At 38.6% G+C, this 25,548-nt stretch overlaps 1 protein-coding gene across 5 annotated transcripts in view; it reads left to right on the forward strand.

The window, feature by feature from the left end:
- NFATC3 (nuclear factor of activated T cells 3) overlaps nucleotides 1-25,548 on the forward strand; it is a 138,844-nt gene that overhangs the window by 101,178 nt on the left and 12,118 nt on the right. For 4 of the 5 annotated variants that reach the window (XM_045443231.1, XM_045443234.1, XM_045443235.1 and 1 more), the window contains one exon: nucleotides 3,824-4,831. In XM_045443231.1, coding sequence (XP_045299187.1) covers nucleotides 3,824-4,831 — 1,008 coding nt within the window. Of the gene's footprint in view, nucleotides 1-3,823; nucleotides 4,832-23,922; nucleotides 24,027-25,548 lie in introns of all 5 variants that reach the window. The other variant, XM_045443233.1, reaches the window with a different exon arrangement.

Below are 25,548 nucleotides of genomic sequence, written 5' to 3' on the forward strand. Positions count from 1 at the left end.
CACCAGTTGGCAGGTTGTTTATTTTGTGTGTGAGAGAGAGAGAGGGAGGGAGAGGGAGGGAGGGAGGGAGGGAAGGAGGGAGAGAATCCCAAGCAGGCTCCATGCCATCAGCACAGAGCACAACACAGTGCTCGATCCCACAAACCATGAGATCATGACCTGAGCCGAGCGACCTGGTTCGCTTAATTGAGTGAGCCACCCAGTCACCTCAGGGCTATTTTAAATCTTACTTACTTTCATTTCCTCAGATTGAGAACATGCTTTTGTGAGGAGACTTGTACTTGATGGGTTTGTTAAATGGCCAGATGAGGTTTGACCATGCTTGGCTTCTCACTGTTACTTTCTTTTGACATAAAATGAAGTACTTACATTTTAGTGAAGATCATGAAAATTTTAATTATGTTAGTTTAACTCATTCAAACTTGGAACCATGAGATGTCAATTTAGGAAAATTATTTAAAAAAAATTTTTTTAATGTTTATTTATTTTTGAGACAGAGACAGAGCATGAACAGGGGAGGGTCAGAGAGAGAGGGAGACACAGAATCTGAAGCAGGGTCCAGGCTCTGAGCTGTCAGCACAGAGCCCAACGCAGGGCTCAAACTCACGGATCGTGATATCATGACCTGAGCCGAAGTTGGACACTTAACCGACTGAGCCACCCAGGCGCCCCTAGGAAAATTATTTTTAAATGAATTATAGTACTTCAGTAGGAGGATAAAGTCGGTAACTTTTAGAAAAGTGGACTGGAAGAAGTATTGCCCAAGAGAAACAATAAAGTCCATTGCTTTGACATACAAAAAATTAACTGATGGTTCTTTTCTGTTTTGATAAACATATTAAATAAAATAAGCAAAATACATTGATTTCTATGTTAAGCAGTCCTTTCACCAGGTAGATCTTAAATCATCTTAAATACATTTTTTGATGTGATAAGGGATAGTGGTTGGTATTCATAGCCTCTGCTTGTGTGATGGAATGATGAACTATAATCTTTCTTGTTAATATAGTATAGTGCAGTGATTAAAAGCATGGACTTTGAAGGCAGAAAAACCTGGATTCAGGTCCTTGTGATACCACTTTGAGATTTAGTGTCTTCAGGGGTAATAATAATCCTTGCCTCTTAAAGGTTGTTTTGAAGTGGATTAGGACTTTTGGGTACAAATGACAAAAACTCCATTCAAGCTAGCTTAACAAAAAAAATTGTATTGGCTCATGTAACTGGACAGTTAATTGGAATGCTGGCTTTAGGCATGCTTCAGCTCAAGCAATGTGGTCCCAGGGCTTAGGATTTCTCTTCATCTTAACATTGCTTTTCTTTCTGTTGGCTTTGCTCTAGGGCAGGCTTTACTTACATGGCATCTCTAGGTTTGTTTCATCTTCATAATTAGCAATCCTAGAGAAGAGAGCTGGTACCTTCCCCCACCCACACACACTTCCATCCAGATCAGTCCTGGGGTCACACTCAAGTCTTTGGTTCAGTCCTGTTGTTGGCGTTTGTAGGGGTTCTTATGAATTTTGGATATTAAACCCTTTACAGAAATATTATTTGCAGGTAGATTTTCCATTCTGTGGGCTATCTTTTCTCTGTCTTGATAGTATCTTTTCATGGTCAGAAGTTTTTAATTTTGATGAAGTCCAATTTATCTGTTTTTGTTGTGTGTATGTTCAGGGTATGTGATACTTAAGAAACCATTGCCAAATCCAATGTCATGAAGCTTTTTTTGCCCTTTGTTTTTTTCTTAGAATTTAGTTTTTGCTCTTACGTTTAGGTCTTTGATCCACTTGAGTTAATTTTTGTGTATGATTTTCGGATAAGGTTCCATTTCATTACTTTGAATGTGATGTCCCATTGTTCCTGTACCATTTGTTGAAGAGACTGTTCTTTCCCCCAATGAATAGTTTTGTCACCCTTGTATGAAGAGTAATTAACTGTTTATGTTAGGGTTTCCTTTTGGGCTCTCTATTCCATTGGTCTATACATCTGTCCTTAGGCCAGTACCACTTGGTTTTTATTACTGTAGCTTTGTAGTAAGTTTTGAAATTAGGAAGTGTGAGTACTCTGTCTTTGTTCTTTTTCAAGATTGTTTTTGACTGTTTGAAGTCCCTTGGGATTTGGTATGAATTTTTGGATAAGTCTGTTTCTGCAAAAAACATAGTTGGGATTTCATTGCATCTGAAAATTGTTTTGGAGAGTGTTGGCGTTCTTCGTGGTTAATTAAGTCTTTCAGTCCATGACCCCAGGGTATCTTTCCATGTATTTAGGTCTTCCTTCATTTCTTTAGCACTGTTTTGTAGTTATCAGTGTATAAGTTTTGCCTACCTTGGTCAAATTTATTCTTTAGTATTTTATTTTTTGATGCTATTGCAAATGAGGTTGTTTTCTTAATTTCCGTTTCAGATTGTGTACTGCTAGTCTATAAAAATACAGTCAATTTCTACATGCTGATTTTGTGTCCTGCAACTTTGTTGAATTTGTTTACTAGCTCTGACAGCTTTTTTGTGCATCCCAGTACTTTTTTGATCACTCATTATTCCTCTTGTAAATGTACCTGATGATGGTTGAGGATAAAATGAGGTACACATGAGGTGCCTCGGATGAGGTTCCTCAGATGAGGTACATGTGAAAACCGTTGTAAACTAGAAGCTCTATGAATATTAGATTCATGATCTCTGGTATATTATGCATTATGCAAAAACAGTGGACTGGTAGGTTTCAGATCAGAGATTGCAAATTCAAGCTTTTTTATTAGGCTGTAGAGTTTGGGGTATCTTAAAAATTCATTTTTTAAAATATTTAAAATTTTTTAATGTTTATTTTTGAGAGAGACGGAGACAGAGTGTGAGTGGGGGAAGGGCAGAGAGAGAAGGAGTCACAGAATCTGAAGTAGGCTCTAGGCTCCGAGCTGTCAGCACACAGCTCGACAAAGTGCTCAAACCCACGAACTGGGAGATCATGACCTGAGCTGAAGTCAGACGCTTAACTGACTAAGCCACTCAGGTGCCCCTATTTATTTATTTTGAGAGAGAGTAAAGGGTGAGCATGGGAGGAGCAGAGAGAATCCCAAACACAGAGCCTGATGCAGGGCTCAGTCTCACAAACCATGAGATGACCTGAGCCGAAATCGAGAGTCAGTCACTCAACCAATTGAGTCACCCAGGCGCCCCATAAAAATCATTTATTTTTAAATAGGTAATGTATATACTTGGTTAAAAACATTGAGATTGTGTATTGCTAGTCTAGCACAAAAATTTACATAGTAAAAACTAAATCTGCCTCTTGCTCTTATTCCCTAGTCACCTAGTTTTGTTCCCAGCAGTAAACACAGCAGTTACCAGGTTTGCGTATCCATACCTATATAAGCAAAAACATGTGTACATGTACGTATGCGTATATATATATACATATATATACACACACACACACATATATACATATATATACACACACACATACACACACACACACTGTATTTTAAAAGAATTGTGATATGTACACATTGTTCTGCACCTCACTTTTTTTTGTTACTTAGGAACGTATTAGAGGTCTTTCCACATCTCTTCATAGAGTTCTATGTGGTACTGTTTTTTTTTAATATGAATACTTTTAGAACAAGAACCACTCCCTGTTGTCTTTTGCTTGCTGACTTCACATACTTTATGTTATTTGCCTTTTCTGAAGGCATTTGAATTTTTTTTGAAGGCATTTGAATTTTTAACCCTGACTTGGATACATGCTATAGTTATGTAGCCTAGAATGAAGTCCTTTGATAATCATTGTATGTATTATGTAATAACGTTTGCTTTAATCATTTTCTTTTTAGTTTTGATGAAGCAAGAACACAAAGAAGAGGTTGACTTGTCTTCAGTTCCGTCATTGTCTGTGCCTCATCCTGCCCAGACCCAGAGGCCTTCTTCAGACACAGGACACCCACATAACAGTGTACTGTCAACACAGAGAAGTTTGGTTTGTCCCATCCAGCAAACATATGCATCCATGGTAACTTCATCTCATCTGCCACAGTTGCAGTGTAGGGATGAAAGCGCTGGTAAAGAACAGCATATGTTACCTTCTTCAGTCATGCACCAGCCTTTTCAAGTCACACCAACACCTCCTGTGGGGTCTTCCTATCAGCCTATGCAAACTAATGTTGTGTACAACGGACCAGCTTGTCTTCCAGTTAATGCTGCCTCTAGTCAAGAATTTGATCCAGTTTTGTTTCCACAGGATGCAGCTCTTCCTACTTTAATAAATCTTGGCTGTCAACCATCGTCATCCATACCTTTTCATTCTTCAAATTCAGGCCCAACAGGACATCTCTTAGCCCACACACCTCATTCGGTACAGACCCTGCCTCATCTGCAGTCAATGGGATACCATTGTTCAACCACAGGACAGAGATCTCTTTCTTCTCCAGGGGCTGACCAGGTCGCAGGCCAGCCTTCCCCTCAGTTACAGCCCATTACATATGGTCCTTCACATTCAGGGTCTGGTACAGCAGCTTCCCCAGTAGCCTCTCATCCCCTGGCTAGTTCACCACTTTCTGGGCCACCATCTCCTCAGCTACAGCCTATGCCTTACCAATCTCCTAGCTCAGGAACTGCCTCATCACCATCTCTAGCCACCAGAATGCATTCTGGACAGCACTCAACTCAAGCACAAAGTACAGGCCAGGGAGGTCTTTCTGCACCTTCATCCTTAATATGTCGCAATTTGTGTGATCCAGCTTCATTTCCACCTGATGAGGCAACTGTGAACATTAAGCCTGAACCTGAAGAGCAGGAACCTAACTTTTCAACAATTGGTCTACAGGACATCACTTTAGATGATGGTAAGTTCATCTTTTTCTCCTTCAAGCAGTGAAGATCCAGGAACTTTCTTCTCTGATAGTCTTAAAAAAGTTACCATGGATTGCTTATTGGCATATGGCCTATGGTTGGGCTTTTTTTTTTTTTTTTTTTTTTTTTTTCTTTAATAGTTGTTGTCACTAGAAATATGTTAATTAAAGACTTTGAGAATAGACATGAAAATGTATACTTTGAAATCTAGTTTACCACTAATACCTACTGCAAAAGGTAAGACTTTGAATCATAGTCTCTTACCCATTTGTGATGGAACTAAGGACATGAGATTTATTGGGCATCTCTTCTTTTAGAACATACAGTTGGTCACAGTGTCTGGAAAATGGAATTCAGTAAATATTGCTACATGCCATCTATTTGGAAGGCACCGATTTAGATGCTGGGAATACTGGGAATATGTTTAGATAGAGTTCCTGTCCTTGAGACTCACACAAGTAAAGAACTTGTTGCTCTCTGGCTCTGCCAGCTTGCTGAGTCAGATAGTGGTGATGGTGCAAGACCAGATTGGTTGGCTGTAGCTGGTACAGCTGTTGGCACCAGGATAAAAAGAAGCTATTTATATAAATGTAGCAAGTTGGTATACAGACCTCTTTTAAATTAGAGAACAAACTCTAGAATATTAATTATTTCAATAATTGAAAATTCCCCAAGATAGGATTTTCAGGTAATGACTTAGAGTTTATTCTTGGCTCTATCATTTATGTGGTAGTGAAGTTTTGCCTAAATAGGAATTTAGTGAAAGCTACCTGTAACTGTTGTTCATCATGAAAATTCTAACAATTCTAAGAACATCGATATAGAAATTTAATTCTCTCTCTGAATCTGTACTTTTTTGTATAGTAAAGTAATTCTTTGTTAGCCATCTCTTTTACACATGTGGAGGAACTGAGTTTACTGCTTAGTTGCAAAGCTGGTGTCACATCCCAGATTCCAAACATAAGGGGAAAGGAAGGTAAATAAAATGTGGCGTCCCCACTCCCAGGGCTTCCACCAGATCAGTACATAGCTGACTTTATAGCACAGTGGGTCTGGGACACTTATAACCAAGATCTAAAAAAAGCATATTAGGAGATCATCTGAGAGATGTGACAGATTCCTTAAGAAAGATTCAGCAATGGGGCAATTGGCTGGTTCAGTCAGTAGAGCACGTGACTCTTGATCTTGCGGTTGTGAGTTTGAGCCCCACATCAGGCCTAGAGCTTATTCAAAAAAAAGGAAGAAGAAGGATTCAGCAAAGGTTCCCTGAGGAGATGATATTTGAGCCAAGTCTTAGAGGATTGAGTATATGTTTTCAGTAAATGAGTATCAGAGGGCAAATCAGACAACATAAGCAGAAACAGCTGTGTCTGGGAAAGCATGATTATCAGTGGGTAAATGGCATAGTAAAAGATGGCTTTCAAAGACACAAGGGGATGTGCCAGGTAATTTGTGTGTAAATATAAGATACAGTTGACGCTTGAACAACTTGGGGGTTAGGGGCACCTACCCTCACTCAGTCAAAATATCCACATATAACTGTCAATTCCCCAAAAACTTAACTAGTAATAGTGTACTATTGACTGAAAGTTGATTGAAAGCCTTACTGATAACATAAACAGTTAACACATATTGGTATGTTATATATATTTTATATTATATTCTTATGGTAAAGTAAGCTAGAGAAAAGAAAGTGTTACTAAGAAAATCATAAGGAAGAGGGAGGGGCACCTGGGTGGCTCAGTCCGTTGGGCATCCGACTTTGGCTCTGGTCATGATCTCACAGTTCGTGAGTTCGAGCCCCATATCAGGCTCTGTGCTGACAGCTCAGAGCCTGGACCCTGCTATGGATTCTGTGTTCCTCTCTCGCTCTGCCTGTCCCTGGCTCACATTCTGTCTCTCTTTCTCTCAAAAATAAGTAAACATTTTAAAAATTTAAAAAAGAAAAAATAATCATAAGGAAGAGAAAATACATTTACAGTTCTGTGCTGTGAAAAATCCACATGTAAGTGGACTCTTATGATTCAAACCCATGTTATTCAGGAGTCAACTGTATATGTGTAAACTCAAGTATCACCTACAATTTGAATAGTATTTTCCTATTCATTATTTCATTTGATCCTTATTAATCCTGTCTCTGACCTAGATAGTGATGATTTAAAGAATTGAGCTTTCTAAAGGTCACACGACTGTTAAGTAGGAGCTAAGACTGGAATCAGATCTTTTCATTCTGGTCTTTTTCTTGCAGCAGTATAGCTGCCTTCCAGCAACAGCAGGCCATGGTGGTTAGAACTCTACTAAAGAAGGTCCCTCAAGCTTTTTTTAATTCCTAGAGGAACATGTGTGCAGAACTTCACTACATGAACACATATTCACAACTGTACCTGATCTGTCACGTTTGTATTGGGAGTACTTGATGGCTCTTGTATAAGTGTCTTGCTGTGCTTTTTCTGCACAGCTGGCATAAGTGTCATACTTTAGAGCACCAGGTAGAGAGGAGGCTTCTACTTTGATGCAAAACAGATTTGAAATAAGTAAAAGATTTTCAATTGAACATAGGCTTTTAAAAATGTTACCTATTCATTCTTGCAGCAGTTTTAGACTATTCATCATGCTTTTAGGGTGTATGTTTAGAATTTTAATCCCTGAAACAAGGGTTGAGACCTTGAATGATAACCTACCACCCATTTGTGATGGAACTGAAGACACAAGATTCATTGAACACATCTCAAAGTGTATTCTAGCTCATTTTCTTTCCGAATGAACCAAAAAAGGACAAAGGTGGTGGAACTTGCTCTATCACAGATGGAGTGATATTTTGGGGGCAACAAATTGGAACCTTCTAGAAAGGTTTTGTTAAAATTTTATTTCACCTTTTGAATATGTGAAAATGTGTTGCTGATGAGGCCTATGAGGGCACGTATAAAAAAAAACCTTCATTTTTGCTCCATTCATTGTATAAGCCACACAATCAAGTAAAGTTCCCAAATTGTAGCCCTACAGAGGATGAAGACTGGCTATTGAATTCTTTGCCACCTATCATGAGACTTGACAGAACCTCAGTGGTGCTAGCAATAATTAAAGGGGGCAGGGACGAAAATGCAGTCCTGGGCACCTTGAATTGTTAGATGTAAGAGATTTGCCAACTAACTCATTGATAATGTTATTTTGATTTGCCTTTGAAGGTAAAATTCTAGGTACTTAAAAAATCCTACAAGGGTACCTGGGTGGCTCAGCCAGTCGAGTGTCCAACTTTGGCTCAGGTCATGATCTCACGGTTCATGAATTCAAGCCCCGCGTTGGGCTCTGTGTTGACAGCTTAGAGCCTGGAACCTTCTTCGGATTCTGTGTCTCCCTCTCTCTCTGCTCCTCCCCCACTCATACTCTGTCTCTCTCTCTCTCAAAAATAAATTAAAATATTTTTTTAAATGTTTTAAAAAAAACCCTACAGTTCTGCAAAGTTTTAGTATAAAGTCATTGAAAAACAACAACATATCTCATAGGCCTGGCACTCCTAGCATTTTAATGTCCCCTTTCTGGCTGCCTTTAAAAGGAAGCCATGAAACATCCCAAAAAGGATTGGAAGCACTTAAAGTGAACTTAGCAGTTAGCCTAAGCTCAGATTTTATATTAACTTTTCTATATTGTGTTAAATATTAATTTCTACTCTACAACTAGAGGACACAAATAATTTTTCTTAATTTGTATTATACTAGTTAAATATACTAGTTAAATAGTATTATACTAGTTAAATAAACTTAAATATACTAGTTTAAATATACTTAAATATACTAGTTAAATATACTAATCCTAAGAACTTTTTAAAAAGTGTTTGCTTAGGGGCGCCTGGGTGGCGCAGTCGGTTAAGCGTCCGACTTCAGCCAGGTCACGATCTCGCGGTCCGTGAGTTCGAGCCCCGCGTCAGGCTCTGGGCTGATGGCTCAGAGCCTGGAGCCTGTTTCCGATTCTGTGTCTCCCTCTCTCTCTGCCCCTCCCCCGTTCATGCTCTGTCTCTCTCTGTCCCAAAAATAAATAAACGTTGAAAAAAAAAAAATTTTAAAAAGTGTTTGCTTATTTTTGAGAGAGAGAAAGAGAATCTCAAACAGGTTCTGCACTGTCAGCACAGAGCCTGATGCGGGGCTCAAACTCAGGAACTGTGAGATCATGACCTGAGCTGAAATCAACAAGAGTTGGGTAGTTAACCCACTGAGCTACCCAGGTGCCCCTAATCCTAATAACTTGTGTTAAGCATATTTCTGTTTTATATTTATTTAACCCTCATTAAAAAAAAATCCCATTAGAGATTTTAAAAGATTAAAGATAAAATATCCTTTTTATTTTACGATTTTTTAAATGTTTATTTTGAAAGAGAGGGAGAGAGAGAATCCTAAGCAGGCTCCATGCTGTCAGTACAGAGCCTGACACAGAGCTTGATCCCACCAACCGGGAGATCATGACCTGAGCTGAAATCAAGAATTGGATGCTTAACTGAGTGAGCCACCCAGGCACCCCTATTTTGCAGTTTTTAATAAGATGGAGTCAAGAATCATTCAGTCATTACTTGTGACTTTTAGAAATGTGGACATTCACATCTTAATTTTTCATTATAAATTTAGTGACATTTAATAGAGAAGATATTAGTGCCCCTAAGCTCAGAAATTGAAGACTTAACGGAGCTAGAAATACCTCTCATACAGCTCTCTCATTTTATAGATGAAGAATCTGAGTTTTACAGAGCCTAAGGTTTTCGTTCAGGGTAACACACAGTTAATAGCATATAAAGACTAAAGCCCGGGGCACCTGGGTGACTCTGGGTTGAGCATCTCACTCAATTTCAGCTCGGGTCATGATCCCAGGGTTGTGGGTTCGAGCGCCTCATTGGGCTTTGTGCTGAATGTGGACCCTGCTTACGACTCTCTCTCCTCCTCCTCTGCCCCTTGTCCCCACTCTCACGCTCTCACTCTCTTTAAAAAAAAAAAAAAAAAAAAAAAAAAAAAAAGACGACTAAAACCCAAGTCTCCTGATTCCTGCTTCAGTATTTTAGGTGTTTTTCATGCTTGTTATCCGTCTGTGAATTGAGACTGCTGCTGTAGAGCAAGCCAAATATGTGAAAGAAACAGACATTTTCTCCATAGAGTTTCTGTTTGTGAGAGGGACCAGGGTAGTTTTAAATTCTCACTGTAAAAGAACTTTAAAAGACTCTGACACTACGGTTCTCTCTCCTCTTTGACACCAGGGTTCATACTCTGGTATCTTTAGTGATACTGTATTCCTGTTCGTCTCTTCTTTTTTACCTTCTTTGGAACATCTCTGGGCCTTTTGAGTTCTGGCTACCCTTATTATGTGGGCTCTGATGCCTCTGGAATCATGCAAAACAAACCTAATCCTTCTTGTAATAGCCCTTCACATTTGTGAAATCTGATCTCTTTCCGCATCTTAAAAACACTCCAGCAACTTCACCTTTCCCGCACCATCACCACCCTCTGCTTAACCCTGGTGTTTTAATTCCTTTTTGTTATGAAGTATCCAGAGGGGAGCATACTGTAGCCAGCTCAGAGTGTATTGGGACTATCACCTTCCTTGTTCAGAAGTCTTTATTGTATCAATATGGCCTGAGGTCAGGGGATTTTCTTAGCTCCATCTTACTGTTGATTTAGTGAGTCATAAGTAATGCTAAATCACATCCTTTCTCTCCCCACTCCCTACCCCTTGGGTTTTTGCATATGTTGGTTTTGGAACCTAAGACTAAACTTTACAATTATCCTTTTTCAGTTTCATGGAAGTGATTTTGGCCCCTCATATTCCATACTTAGAAGAGTCCATTTCAGCATAGAGTGGCTCTCTCCTCAAAGCATATCTTCGGGGGAATAACAACAGAATACTGATTTTTATCAAGTGATGTTTTCTTTCAAGAAGTCCTCTTGGAAGTTTGTAACATGTACTGACTCAACGAATTCGAACATTGTTCAAAACTCTTGCTACTTCTTTTTTCTTTGCTACCTAAATGTACCATTGCCCCTGCTTGAAAACTCTGCTCTTGGTGTGCCGGGGTGGCTCAGTCGGTTGAGCATCCAACTTTGGCTCAGGTCATGTTCTCATGGTTCATGAGTTCTCGCTCCACCCTTCCCCCACTCCCACTCTCTCAAAAATAAACATTAAAAAAAATACATTTCCTATTTTTAAAAAAGTGTGCTCTCTACATCTATAAAATTATCAGTGAGTTTTTACTCACATATTACAGTTTGTATGTCTGGAGTTGTTATTTTTCCTAAAAATTCCTGTGCATTATAGGGTGTATGTCCCAGTCTTTGGACCAAATGATACATATTAAAACAGTACGGAAATATAGAAATTGTCACAGGTGTGTTTTAAGCATTTTAATTAAGATTATAGTATTGTTAAACTAGACTGTCTTTGACCTTTAAATACAGGCCCATTTAATTTCTGATTGAGCTGAATCCCGTTACAGCTTTCCATTAGAGTCCCTGAATTCCCACTCATCCTCCTTTGTTCACAAACTAAGAGAGCTGCAGCTGCAGCTTTTCAGCAGAGAAGAGGCTCCATGTTAAATATAGCCTGACCTACTGCTGTGGTGAAAACTGACACTGACACTTGCAGGCTCTGTGCAATAACTTGCTGATCCTAAATGTAGGGCAATTACTAACTTGACTGTAAACAGGAACTCCAGACGTGACCTCAGATACTGCAGTTCAGTATATAAGTGATAAGCAGAAGTGCCTACTTTTGAGTAGCAAGGGAATGATAAACACAAGATTAAGGATGGAGAAAGCAAGAGGCTGGTGTGAGGAGCAGAGGTAAATATTGTCAGTGTTCTTTTCTACCTGTTGGATATTAATTTCACTGCTGTTTATTGTATTTAAGTAAAATGAAATAAAGCCATACATAGCCAATGGTGAGAATGGGCCACAAATGAGGTATTTAATCACTTTGGGGCACTGAGGTAAAAGGGAGGTAGAATGTACTGAACTTTCTCCTTTAATTTTTTTTTTTAACGTTTATTTGTTTTTGAGACAGAGATAGAGCATGAACGGGGGAGGGTCAGAGAGAGAGGGAGACACAGAATCCAGGGCAGGCTCCAGGCTCTGAGCTGTCAGCACAGAGCTCGATGCAGGGCTTGAACTCACAGACTGCGAGATCATGACCTGAGCCGAAGTAGGACGCTTAACTGACTGAGCCACCCAGGTGCCCCTGAACTTTCTCCTTTAACTGGGACTCTGGATAACTCATGAGTCCTCGTGTAGGAAGCATGCATGTACTCCTGAACATCAAACATATTTATGATGAATAATTCCAGAGGTAGGAAAGTTCCATAAATAATGCCCAGGTAGGCTTTGGATAGTGGCTCATACAGAACAGACCATGATGGGGATTCAGGACCTTAGACATAGCAACTCTTAGACATATGATAAGAAAGTTTAATTTCAGAACCAATGAAGCAACTGCAAGCATTTGAGATCTTTTATTTATTTATTTATTTATTTATTTATTTATTTATTTTTTCATATTTATTTTTTTTGAGAGACAGAGACAGAGCATAAGTGGAAGAGGGGCAGAGAGGGAAGGAGACACAGAATCCAAAGCAGGTTCCAGGCTCCGAGCTGTCAGCACAGATCCTGACGCAGGGCTCAAACCCACAAACCGTGAGATCATGACCTTAGCCTAAGTTGGACGCTCAACCGACTGAGCCACCCAGGTGCCCCAGAAAAGATCTTTTATTTCTTATGTCAAGTGTGTCTGTATATCTTCATAGACACAAATTAACTGTACTCCATTCGAACAAAAATTTTTCTTTGAATCAACTTGACACAAATTTGTACATACCACTAAATAACTGGCATATATCACAGCATATCAAAAGACTTCAAAAGGGTGCCTGCCTGGGTGGCTCAGTCAGTTGAGCACCTGACTCTTGATTTCAGCTCATATCATTATCCCAGGGTCATGGGATCTAGCCCCAAGTGGGGCTCTGTGTTGAGTGTGGAGCCTGCTTAAGACTCACTCTCTCCCTCTCTCCTTCCCTCAATCCCCTTCCCTCTGCCCCTCTCCCCTGCTCACACACACACTCTCTCTCTCTCTCAAATAAAAAATAAAAAAGCCTTCAAAAGGAGTTAACTTTAAGAATTATATTTAGGGGTGCCTGGGTGGCTCAGTCGGTTAAGCATCTGACTTTGGCTCAGGTCATGATCTCACAGTTCGTGGGTTCGAGCCCCGCATCAGGCTCTGTGCTGACAGCTCAGAGCCTGGAGCCTGTTTCAGATTCTGTGTCTCCCTCTCTCTTTGCCCCTCCCCTGTTCACACTCTGTCTCTATCTCAAGAATAAATAAACATTAAAAAAAAACTATATTTAAAGATAATTAATGAGGGACATCTGGGTGGCTCAGTCAGTTAAGTATCTGACTTTGGCTCAGGGCATGATTTCATGGTTCGTGAGTTCAAGCCCTGCATCGGGCTCTCTGCTGTCAGCACAGAGCCTGCATTAGATCCTCTGTCCTCCTCTCTCTGTGTCCCTCCCCCACTTGGGCTTTCGTTCTTTTTCAAAAATAAATACACTTTAAAAAATGAATTATGGTTACTATTTCTTGATAATCATTTTTTGAGCTCTTTGGTAGTATAGTAGTAGCTCATTAGTTCTTCCCAACAATTTATGAAAAGTGAATTATTAGCTTTATTTTTAGAGATGTGGCTCAGAAAGCTTAACTATTTTCCCAGTGTTATATGGCCACAAACGCTGGGACTGGCATTTGAATCCAAGTCTGCCTGAAATTTAGATTGTCTCAAAAGTTCAGTGGTTTCTGAAATAGCTATGATTGATTATAATCTCACCTTTATAAACACAATAAATAGTAACTCTTGGGGCACCTGGGTGGCTCAGTCAATTGATCAGTTGAGTGTCTGACTTTGGGTCAAGTCATGATCTTGTGGTTTGTGAATTCAAGCCCCACATGGGGTTTGCTGCTGTCAGCACAGAGTCTGCTTCAGATCCTCTGTCCCCCTCTCTCTGCCCCTCCCCCACTTGCACTCCTGTGCACATGCGCTCTCTCTTTCTCTCAAAAATAAACATTCAAAAACAAAAAATTGTAACTTCCTTGTGTCTTCCATGTGTAAGATACAAAACCAGTGTCTAAAAATGTGTTATGTTTTAAAATTTATATCTTGTTTTTGAGTTCCTTTGGAGATGGATCATTCACAAAGAGAAAAATATTTTTAAGTGAAAGAAATAATTTTAGGCTGACCAGTTCAGCTTTTTATGGTTTGGTGGGAATTGATAGTTCTGTGGCTTTGTGTGGCAGGGTTAACCTCTTGCCATGGATCTTAGCTTTTGATAAAACATAGATTAAATATACTCAAACAGCTTTTCTCTGTTTGAAGATACCTGATTTTAAAAAGGTTTTTAAGGGGCGCCTGGGTGGCGCAGTCGGTTAAGCGTCCGACTTCAGCCAGGTCACGATCTCGCGGTCCGTGAGTTCGAGCCCCGCATCAGGCTATGGGCTGATGGCTCAGAGCCTGGAGCCTGTTTCTGATTCTGTGTCTCCCTCTCTCTCTGCCCCTCCCCCGTTCATGCTCTGTCTCTCTCTGTCCCAAAAATAAATAAACGTTGAAAAAAAAAAAAAAAGGTTTTTAAAAAGGTGTTTTGTTTTGTTTTTTTTTTTTTGTCTGTTTGTTTTTTTACATTACCTACCGTTAGCCTGTCTATCTGGTCAGGAAGAAAAGTATGAAACTCTTTAAGTTCTGGTGGAAGATAGGGTAGGGTTGAGAGTGTTGGGTACAGGCAATCTAGCTTTACATCTATAAGAATCATAATAAATTAAGTCCCTTATAATCATATTGTGTATTTAAAAGCATCTGTAGATGGTTTTATGTAGAATGGGAGTTTTAGGGTGCCTGGGTGGCTCAGTCGTTAAGCATCTGACTTTGGCTCTGGTCATGATGTCACAGTTCATGAGTTCGAATCCCACATTGGGTGAGCATGAGCCCCACTTCGGGTGAGCTCAAGTCCCACATCATGTGAACACGAGCCCGTGAGCCCTCCTTCTCTCTCTCTCTCTCTCTCTCTCTCTCTGCCCCTTCCTCACTTGGGCACATTCTCTCTCTCTCTCTCTCTCTCAAAAAAAAAAAAAAAAAATGCTAAAGGTACAACAAAGTACATAGTGAAAATTCTCTCTCCTAGGTACCTAATTGTCCTCTGTATGGACAGTTGGGTTACCAATTGCTTGGCTGTTACCAAAGGGGTATTTTATGCATTCATAAGCAATTGTGTACATTTTTTCCTTATTTTTACTAGTATAGTATGTATATTGTTCAGCATTTTGCTTTTCCTATATGTTAACTCTTGGACATTTTTCAGAACTGTACTTTTATCTATTTAATAAATATAATAAATAATTTTTTACAAATTTCATTTCCTACCTTTTTATAGACATCTGTGTATGTTTGTATATATGATAAATTCCTAGAAGTGTTTTGAGAAAGATTGCCAGGTTGTCTTTCATAAAAATTTTACCAATTTATAGGGCACCTAGGTGGCTCAGTTGGTTAAGCGTCCAACTCTTGGTTTCGGCTCAGGTCATGATCTCACAGTTTCGTGAGTTCAAGCCCTGAGTCAGGCTCTGTGCTGGCAGCATGGAGCCTGCTTGGGATTCTCTTTCCCTCTCTCTTTCTGTTCCTTCCCCACTTGCACTGTCTTTGTCTCTCTCAAATAAATAAAACTTTAAAAAAAATGTGGCACGTCACTTAAAAAAATTTTTTTTACATTGCCACTGTCATTGTAAGAGAGTATCTTCACCAGCACATTCTGCTGTCAGACATCTTATTTGCCAGTGGGATAAGTGGAAAATAGTTTCTTGATACAATTTTTTTTTAGTTTATTTTGAGTAAGAGAGAGTGCACACATAAGTGTGCACAAGTGGGGGGGGGGGGCAGAGAGCGAGGGAGAGTTAGACTCCTAAGCAGGCTCTGTGCAGAGCCTGATGTGGGGCTCGATCTCACCAACTGTGAGATAGTGGCCTGAGCCAAAATCGAGAGTCGGATGTTACCCCACTAAGCCACCCTGGTACCTGCTTCTCAGTATAATTTTAGTTTACACTTCATTTAGGAGTAAGATTTGTGTACCTTCTCATGTGCTTAAGAGAAAATCTTTGTCACAAATCTTTGATCTCTGATAGTATTTATTTACTTTTCTATTTGATTATTAATCCTTTCTTACTCACTTATAGAATATAGAAGCTCTTTATGTCTTAGGTTCCTTACCTCATTGAGCTAGGAGTTGGCAAAAGTTTTTCCCCAAGGTAACATGAATTCTTTACATAAAGATTTTTTTTTGCATTTATATAACTTATAAATCATTTGTCTCCCATAGCTTCTATGATGTTGTAAATCTTTAATTGATCAGGAATTTATTTTGGTGGAATGTCTGAGAAATTGATCCTGGTTAGAAAAAAGACTGTAGGGAAGCAAGGGCAGCAACAAGGAGGCCAGGTAAAATGCTATTGTAGTAATCTAGGCCAGAAATGATGTTTTAGACTGGTGGTGAAATAAGCGGTCTTCAAATGGCCTGATTTTGGATGTATTTTAAAGACAAAGCCAATAGCATTTCCTGACAGATTCCATATAAAGTATGAGAGAAAAAGTTAAAGATGATACCAAGGGTTGTTTTGTTTTGTTTTGTTTCTGAGAAACTGGAAAGATGGAGTTGCCATCACCTGGTATGGGGAAGGCTATAGATGAAGCAAGCTTTGGAGAAAGATCAGGTGTTCAGTTTTGGTTGTGTTGCGTTTAAGATACTTGTTGAACATTCAAGTAGAGAAATCAAGTACTCAGTTGGATGAATGAGTCTAGAGTTTGGAAGTGAGTTTTAGACTAAAGATACAAATTTGAGAGTTGAGGGCATGCAGATGGTATTTGAAGCCATGACACTAGATGAGGTCACTAAGTGATAAGTTACTTGTCTTGCTTTTATCAATCTAAGTATATTATAATTGTGTTTCTTTATAATGTTGTAGAGTGACTGCACATACCTTTCAGGAGATTCTACCTTCTTTGAGTAAATAAGTAAACAGATTCACAGAGATTAAATGACTTCCTTTGGGTCACCATTACTGTAAAGGATGAAACTAGCGTTCCAAAGCCTTTATTTTTACATGCCCACCAGGCCATGGCTTGTTTGTATAAACCAGAAATGTCTATATATTGATTAGGTGGGTAAAGAAAGCAGCTTAGTCAAGTGGAGAGGCAGCTTGGACAAGTAGGAAATTTTGCTCATCTTTCCACAAACATATTTCAGGATTTGTAAATATTTATTTATTTAATGTTTATTTATTTTTGAGGGAGAGAGTGCATGTGAGCAGGGGAGAAGCAGAGAGCAAGGAAGACAGAGGATCCCGATGCAGGCTGTCCACTCACATCAGAGAACCCGATGTGCGACTTGAACTCACGAACTGTGAGATCATAACCTGAGCTGAAGTCAGATGCTTAACCCAGGCACCCCAGGATTTGTAAATAGTTAACTTGTTAAAACTTTGAGATGAAAAGGAACAAATTCTGTATTCCAGATTTTAAAATGGTAAGAGGAAGTTACATCTGTCAGGTCTTGCTTTGAGTTAATGGTTAGAGCTGTGAAAACCTAATTCAGTCTTTTCATACAGTGTTTTCCTATGAGAAAACCCAAGATTTGTGTTTGAAATGTTTTTTAATGTGGTAGAATGTACATAACCAAAAATTTAGCATTTTAAGTGTACAGGTTGGTAGCATTAAGTACGTTCACAGTATGATGTAACTGTCACCGCTATCTTGAGAACTTTTCCCTCACTCTAAACAACAATTCTGTACCCATTAAGCAGTTCTCCCCACCTCTCATTCTCCCCACCTCCAGCCTGTGGTAACTTCTACTTTCTGTTTCTATGACTTTACCTGGTCAAGGTATCTCATGTAAATAGTGGAATCATACAACTTTTGTCCTTTTAATGTTTGGCTTATTTCACTTGGCATAATGTATCCACAGTTTAGCCATGTTGTAAGCATATATCAGAATTTCTTTCCTTTTTATGAATAAATAATATTAACATTTTATGTATAATCACATACTGTTTATCCACTCATCTGTTGAATGACATTCGTCTCTACCTTTTGACTGTTGTGAATAACTCTGCTGTGAACATTGGTGTGCAAGTATCTCTTTGAATCTCTCTTTTCAATTCTTTTGGGTACTTAGGAGTGGAATTGTTGGGTTATATGGAAATTCTTTGTTCAACTTTTTGAGAAATTGGTGTTTTTCCCACAGTGGTTGCACCATTTTACATTTACAGTGTATTGAGGGTTCGAATTGCTCTACATCCTTGCCAGCACTTACTAATTTCCATTTTAAAATAATAATAGCCATACTGAATGGATATTAAGTGGTATCTCTTTCTGATTTTGATTTGCATTTCCCTAGTAACTAATGATGCTAGGCACCTTTTCATAAGCTTTTCTTTCTTTCTCTCTTTCTTTCTTTCCTTCTTTCTTTCTTTCTTTTTTTTCTTCTCATGGTCTTGTTTAACCATTTCTATTTGTTCTCTGGGAAAACAGTCAAATCTCATTTTCTCATTGTTTTTTTGTTGTTGAGTTGTAGGAGTTCTTGATACATTTTGGATACTCATCTCTTACTTGATGTATTATTTACAAAAATTTTCTCCCACTCTTTGTGCTCTCTCTTCACTCTCTTTTTATTTTTTTTAAGATTTTTAAAAAAAATTTTTAATCTCTACAGCTAGTTTGGGGCTTGAACTCACAACCCAGAGATCAAGAGCCGCACTGTGCTCTACTGACTAAGCCAACTAAGTGCCCCTCTCTCCACTCATGATAGTGTCCTTTGAGGTTTTTAATTTTGATGAAGTCCTTGTAATCTTTGTTTTCTTTTATTGCCAGTGCTTTTAGAGTTCTATTTAAATCTCCAGGGTCATGAAGATTTATTTACCCCATGTTTTCTTCTTCTAAGAGTTTTATAATTTTATTATTATTTTTTAAAAAATATTATTTTAATAATTATAAGTATTATTGTTTTTATTATATATTTTATTATTATATTATATATTTTATTTTTAAATTTATTATTTATTTTGTTATTATTTTTTATTATTTATTATTTTAATGATGCAATGTTTAAAAAATTTTTTAATGTTTGAGAGACAGCATGTGAGCAGGGGAGGGGCAGAGAGAGAGAGAGAGAGAGAAAGAGAGAAGGAGAGAGAATTTCAAGCATGCTCCACACTGTCAGTGGAGAAGCCAAGGTGGGGCTCAATCTCATGAACCATGAGATCATGACTTGAGCTGAAATCAAGTCGGACCCTCAACCAGCTGAGCCACCCAGATGCCCCAAGAGTTTTATAATATTAGCTCTTAAGTCTCTGATCTATTTTGAGTTAACTTTGTGTATGGAGTGAAATAGGAGTCCAGCTTCCATTCTTTTACATGTGGATATCCAGTGGAAACATGTATTGTGTGTTAAAAAGACTTGCCTTTTCCCCATTGAATGTTTGAAAATGAACTGAACATATATTGTGAGGATTTGTTTCTGGCCTCCCTGTTCCTTTGGTGTGTACATATGTCCTTATGCCAGTATCATGTTGTTTTGATTACTGTACCTTTGTAGTAAGTTTTGAAATCAGGAAATGAGACCCTTCTATCTTTGTTCTTATTTTCAAAACTGTTTTGGCTCTTCTTGGTTCTTTGAGATTCCATATGAATTTCTGGATTGGTTTTTCTATTTTTGTAAAGATGGTATTGTGATTTTGTTAGGAATTGCTAACAAATTGAATCTGTACTTGGAACAACAAATTGAATCTGAATATTGGGTAATATTATCATCTTAAAAATATTAGTCTCCCAATCCACGAACATGGGATGTTTTCCATTTATTTAGAAACCTTAATTTCTTCCACCAATGTTTAGTTTTCAGTGTACAAATCCTATTCCTCCTTGGCTAATTCCTAAATATTTTATTCTTTTTGATGTTATTGTAAATGGAATTGATTTTTAAATTTCCTTCTTGGTTGTTCATTGAAAGTGTATAAAATACAACTCAATATTGTCTGTTGATTTTATATCCTATAACTACTGACTTAGTTTATTAATGCTAATATTTTTTATATGTTGATTCTTTCAAGCTTTCTCTGTGTAAGATCACATCATTTGTGAACAGAGATAATTTTACCTCTTCCTTTCCAATTTGTATGCCTTTAAAAAATTTCTTTAGCCTAATTGCTCTGGCTGGAAATTCTAGTATTGTTTTGAATTGAAGTGGCAAAAGTGGACATCCTTATCATGTTCTTAATCTCAGGGAAAAAACTTTCAGTCTTTCACCACTGAGTATGACGTGTCATGTATGGCCTTTTTATCATGTGGGGGAAATTCCCTGCTAGTCCTAGTTTATTGGGTATTTTTTTATCTTGAAAGTGAATTGAATTTTGTCAGATGCTTCTTCTGTGTCAGTTGAGATCATCTGTAATGTTTTATCCTTCATTCTAATAATACATAGTAAATTACATTTGTTGCCTTGCATATCCTGAACCATCTTTGCATTCTGAGAATAAATCTCACTTGGCCTTGATGTATAGTACTTTTTTTTTAATTTTATTTTTTTAACTTATATCCAAATTAGTTAGTATATAGTTTAGCAATGATTTCAGGAGTAGATTCCTTAATGCCCCTTGCCCATCTCCCCTCCCACAACTCCTCTAGTAACCCTCTGTTTGTTCTCCATATTTAAGAGTCTCTTCTGTTTTGTCCCCTCTCTGTTTTTATATTATTTTTGCTTCCCTTCCCTTATGTTCATCTGTTCTGTGTCTTAAAGTCCTCATATGAATGAAGTGGTAGGATATTTGTCTTTCTCTGACTGACTAATTTTGCTTAGCATAAGACCCTCTAGTTCCATCCACGTAGTTGCAAACGGCAAGATTTCATTCTTTTTGATAGCTGAGTAATACTCCATTGTATATATACCACATCTTCTTTATCCATTCATCCATCGATGGGACATTTGGGCTCCTTCCATACTTTGGCTATTGTTGATAGTGCTGCTATTAACATTGGGGTGCATGTGTCCCTTGGAAACAGCATACCTGTAGGGTAGTTCTATTTTTAATTTTTTGAGGAACCTCCATACTGTTTTCCAGAGTGGCTATACCAGCTTGTATTCCCACCAGGAATGCAAGAGATCCTCTTTCTCCGTATCCTCGCCAACATCTGTTGTTGACTGAGTTGTTAACGTTAGCTTTTCTGACAGGTGTGAGGTGGTATTTCATTGTGGTTTCGATTTATATTTCCCTGATGATGAGTGATGTTGAGCATTTTTTCATGTGTTGGTTGGCCATCTGGATGGTTTTTTTTGGAAAAGTGTCTATTCATGTCTTTCGCCCATTTCTTCACTGGATTATTTGTTTTGTGGGCGTTGAGTTTGATAAGTTCTTTATAGATTTTGGATACTAACCCTTTATCTGATAGGTCCTTTGCACGTATCTTCTCCCATTCTGTCGGTTGCCTTTTAGTTTTGCTGATTGTTTCCTTTGCTGTGCAGAAGCTTTTTATTTTGATGAGGTCCCAATAGTTCATTTTTGCTATAGTACTTTTAATATACTACTGAATTCGGTTTGTTAGTATTTGTTGAGGAGTTTTGCATCTGTATTCATAGGGTGTATTGTGTAGTTTTCTTTACTTGTAGTGTCTTTGTCTAGCTTTGGCATCAGTAATGTTGACCTTGGAATGAGTAGGAAGTATTCCCTCTTCTTTAATCTTTTGGAAGAGTTTAAGAGAGGATCGATGCTAATTCTTCTTCAAGAGTTTTGTCAAAGTTTTTGTGATAGGAAAAAACGAATCAGGTATTTTTTGAATCTGTCAACAATGTTTCAAGAAATAGAAAGCTGTCTTAAGGACAGCTTTCCATAAGCACAGTATGAAACTACCATTGCATAAACCAACTCATAGAAGTCACTAGGATCTGTTGGCCTCTTAGCTTTGTTCCTGGGCTTCTTTCTTCTTATTTATGTGCTACTGTACCTTGAATCACATGGTCTATACCTTCATGTCTGTTTTGGAGGATTCAGTTGTGGAGATTGGGCATCCACAGAAAGGAGACTTTTGACTATACATATTCAGTCTCTAAAATACTTCACATGGGGCGCTTGGGTGGACTTTGGCTCAGGTCACGATCTCACAGTTTGTAAGTTTGAGCCCTGCATCACTCTCTCTGCTGCCAGCACAGAGCCGCTTCAGATCCTCCAACTCCCTTTCTGCCTCTTCCTTGTGTTCTCTCTCTCTCTCTCTCTCTCTCTCAAAAATAAACATTTTAAAAAATAAATAAAATATTTCACATATACTGTAATCCTTAAATCCTCTTTGAAAACTTGGTGAATGATCTCAAGTTTAGTAATAAGCTTAGGAAAATTTTGCCTGTAAACACGAAGAATTTCTGGCTTTTGTGTTTTGTTTTGACTTCTTAATTAAGGCTGCATTTTGCACAGATTGCCTCCTCCTTTATTTTACCTCCTTTATCAACCTAAGACAAGGGTATTAATTATTATTCACAGAGACTATATACAGATTCTCCTCTGCTAAGATAAAATAAGCATTCTTCTAGAATCTAAAAGGTTAGGTGCTTTTGCTTGAAGTTGAGCAAACAACGGCTAAAAATAAATCCTTAGAGGCCAAAGGAAGAGGCTTCTCATCCCTTGTGTTGGGGCTCTCTAACTGGCCATCTGAATGTGTCAGCCATTATCACAAAACTGACCAGTGGTGACTCTTCTTGACTACAGTGACTTTTAAACATTTTTAAACATTTTGGATAGCTTCCTACAATAAGAAGTAAGTTTGGGGCACCTGGGTGGCTCAGTCATTTGAGTGTCTGACTTCAGCTCAGGTCATGATCTCACAATTCATGAGTTCGAGCCCCACGTCAGGCTTGGTGCCGTCAGAGCAGAGCCCACTTCAGATCCTCTGTCCTCTCTCTCTGCCCTTCCCCTGCTCATGCTCTCTCTCTCAAAAATAAACATTAAAAAAGTAAGTTTTATAGCATGACCTAGTACATAACAAACAAAAATATATATACAACTAACATGAAAGTCTCAAAGGCCAGTTATTTTTTTTAAATTCTTTTTAATGTTTATTTATTTTTGAGAGAGAGAGAGAGGGGCAGTGCACAAGCAGGGGAGAGACAGAGGGAGGGAGACAGAATCTGAAGCAGGCTCCAGGCTGTTAGCACAGAGCCCAGCATGGGGCTCAAACCCACAAGCCATGAGATCATACCTGGGCCAAAGTTTGATGCTTAACCAACTGAACCACCCAGGTGCCCCTCAAAGGCCAGTTCTTAACTCTTATTAAAGAAGATGCAGCCTACTATGTTCTGTTTTGTTCTATTTCTTTTTAAAAAGATACTGATCTCAACTTGCTGAATTGATTTCATAATCTTGCAAATAAATGTGCACTTTAGTTTAAAAAATATTCCTCCATGACCCCTAAATTTACCTGTGCATGAAGTTTTTAGGGCTTCTGCCCTTACACATTTTGATTCTGTGGCCTAAAGTGGAACCCAGGAGTTTCTGTTTTTATTAAGTGATAATTTTGATGTAGCCTTGGGCAAGTATTTGGGAACTACTAATATCCAATATAATATAAACTATTTTGTTTAAAACTAAATATGTCATATAAGATTGCAGAAAATGGGGCACCTGGCTTACTCATTCAGTAGAGTATGTGACTCTTCATCTTGGGGTCATGATTTCGAGCCCCATGTTGGAGGTAGAGTTTGCTTAAAAAATAAATAAATAAAAATAAAATAAAATTGCTGAAACCATCATCATGACCTTTAAAATTATTGCCCTTTTAATTTTAGGAAATCAATCAGCCATTACCTAAATTCTCTAGACTCCAATATTTATATTATCTAATGTAATTTGGTGAGCCATTTTATGTAGTGATTGACAGACAAAGGATGATTAAATTCCTCTATTATAGAAAAAACAGGCTGGGCATGTAGTAGATTAAGTTACTTTCTGGTTTGTTCCATTCAGTAGTGATGTTGTCTTCTTTGACACAGACCAGTTTATGTCTGACTTGGAACACCAGCCATCAGGTTCAGCAGAGAAATGGCCTAACCACAGTGAGCTCTCATGTCCAGCTCCTTTCTGGAGAATCTAGAGGGTGAGTGTTGATTGAAATGTGTCATTGTTTTTATACCCAAGTCTGGTATTTGCATGCAGTGGCTGGATTTGCATGTGCTACAGAGGATGGGGTATACATGGGCATCTTGGTAGGTCCACTCATTATCTTTGGAGCTACACTTTGACTGCAAGACTCTGCTTTTTATTAAAAAAAAAAACTTTTTTTAACGTTTATTTATTTATTTTAAGAGAAAGAGTGAGAACTTGTGTAAGTGGGGGAGGGGCTGAGAGGGAGAGAGAATCCCAAGCAGGCTCTACGCTGTCAGGGCAGAGCCCGATCCCAGGAACTGTGAGATCATGACCTGAGCCAAAATCAAGAGTCAGATGCTTAACGGACTGAGCCACCCAGGGCCCCAAGACTCTGCTTTTTATTTATTTATTTAATTTATTTTTGAGAGAGAGAACGTGAGCTGGGGAAGGGCAGAAAGAAAAGGGTACTGAGGATCCAAAGCAAGGTCCATGCTGACAGCAATGAGCCTGATGCAAGGCCTGAACCCATGAACCATGAGATAATGACCTGAGCCAAAGTTGGAGGCTCAACTGACCCACCCAGGCACCCCAAAACTACTTTATAAATCGAACCATATTCAGGCTTGTACACTAGTACTTATGAATTTAATCTGGTTTGAGTAGAAAGCAAGTGTTTAACTGAATTTATTAAATCAAAGCAGAGAAGCCCATCTGTAAGAATTCTATGGCTTGGGGGTGCCTAGGTGCCTCAGTTGGTTAAGCATCTGACTCTTGATTTCAGTTCAGGTCATAATCTCACAGTTCATGAAATCGAAGCCAGCATCAGGCTCTGTGCTGACAGTGCAGAGCCTGCTTGGGATTCTCTCTTTCTCCCTCTTTCTCCACCTCTCTTTCTCTTTCAAAATAAGTAAATAAACTTTAAAAAAATTCTATGGCTTGGGTGCTGAGTAAACTTGGTTGTCAGTCAAGTGTATAAGTCTGCTCATCTCTGGTCAATCAAGTACTCTTAAGTTTTGACGTGAGACAGTTTGGAATGAAAATAAAGCAGGACATTTTATCCATGTGCCAGAGGAAACCTGGATCCTTTACCCTTGAGCCTCCCCTGTAGACCCATGTGTGCATTACTAATAATTCTTCTGGGACTCCATTTGGAAAGAATCCATATAAGTGAAGTCTGCATGAGGGAGGGGGCTGGGCCTCAGGCCACTCTACCTCAGCAACCCACCAGGAACACAACTCTCCCTCACTATCATGCAGCTCCTTTCTTTGAAGACTCTCAAAGCTTCTGAGGGGTGCCTGGGTGGCTGAGTTTGTTTAAGTATCTGACTTCGGCTCAGGTCATGATCTCACGGCTCATGAGTTTGAACCCTGAGTTGGGCTCTGTGCTGACTGCTCAGAGCCTGGAGTCTGCTTCAGATTCTGTGTCTTCCTCTCTCTCTGCCTGCTCGTGCTCACTCTCTTTCTCTCAAAAATAAATATTATGAAAAAGATTTTAAAAATTTTTTTTCAACGTTTTTATTTATTTTTGAGAG

This window comes from Leopardus geoffroyi, chromosome E2, assembly GCF_018350155.1.
Source record: "Leopardus geoffroyi isolate Oge1 chromosome E2, O.geoffroyi_Oge1_pat1.0, whole genome shotgun sequence".
Lineage (NCBI taxonomy): Eukaryota > Metazoa > Chordata > Mammalia > Carnivora > Felidae > Leopardus > Leopardus geoffroyi.